Below are 923 nucleotides of genomic sequence, written 5' to 3' on the forward strand. Positions count from 1 at the left end.
GAGGCTGAGAATGCTAGCACCGTAGCGAAAGCCGAACAAATCCGAGCGCGGATGAAGAAGGCTGAAATAGAGGTACTCGACCTTGGGGTTGCCAACGAAGACCTCCGAGACAAACTGAAGAAGGCGGGGGACCTTTACTTCGAAGCGGCGGAGGATGCGAAGGCGGCCAAGAACAGGTTGCACGAGATCGAGCTCCGCAATCAGCTACTCGAAGCTGGCAACAACTGCGAGACTGAGAGGGTGCGAAGGGAGGAGAGGCAGGCAATGAGGCGGACTCTCCGTCCTCTGGTTGAGGAGGTGAGGGTCACCTTCGAAGAGAGGGAGAAGCTAGCTCCGCTTCAGGTCCGAGCTGCTGAGATTAGGGCGAACTGGATGCTGATCGAGGAGATCGCCAGAGGAGAGATCCAAGACATGGAGGCCGAGCTCGGACTCCTGAAAGCTGACGAAGAGGAGGCGGACGAGAAGGTTTCGAAGGTAACTCCTTGTGACCTCGACCTCTCAGTATTCTCAGATCTTTTGGCGGATACACCCGATCTCTTGTGCAGCGAGAACCCGCTAAGCGTCACAATCGACGAGTCCGGCACTAATCTCGGGCAAATGTCAAAACAGGGAATGGACGATTTTCTGGCGAACACCAGGCCGGAAGAGGAGCTCGCAGAGATGGGCTTGGCCCTATCCGAAGCGGCGTCTGATCCCGTTCTTCCTAATCCTTAGTTTTCGTTTTGGGGTTGTTTTGGCACGGGTTGCCCCCCTGTTTGTAGTACTTATTTTCAGACTCGTTTTGGAGTGTTTTGGTCGTGGTGACCACTCCAAAAAAAATTTTGTTCTGTCATCTTAAATGCGAACTTAATTTCCGCAATCTTTTGTTTAAAAGATGATATGAGAAGGAATAAACACGAAGTAAGAACTTCGGTTAAGTAGTT

General features: G+C 52.0%; 1 protein-coding gene across 1 annotated transcript in view; it reads left to right on the forward strand.

Annotated features, from left to right (window-relative positions):
• The window catches only part of LOC147929668 (uncharacterized), a 2479-nt gene extending 1765 nt beyond the window's left edge, over positions 1-714 (forward strand). The window contains exon 4 of the mRNA XM_087480686.1: positions 1-714. This exon is cut by the window's left edge and continues 135 nt beyond it. Within this exon, the coding sequence (XP_087336812.1) occupies positions 1-714 (714 nt within the window).
• Positions 715-923: the final 209 nt, after the last annotated feature.

Source organism: Camelina sativa, chromosome 13 (assembly GCF_030686135.1).
Source record: "Camelina sativa cultivar CO46 ecotype springtype chromosome 13, ASM3068613v1".
Taxonomy (NCBI): domain Eukaryota; kingdom Viridiplantae; phylum Streptophyta; class Magnoliopsida; order Brassicales; family Brassicaceae; genus Camelina; species Camelina sativa.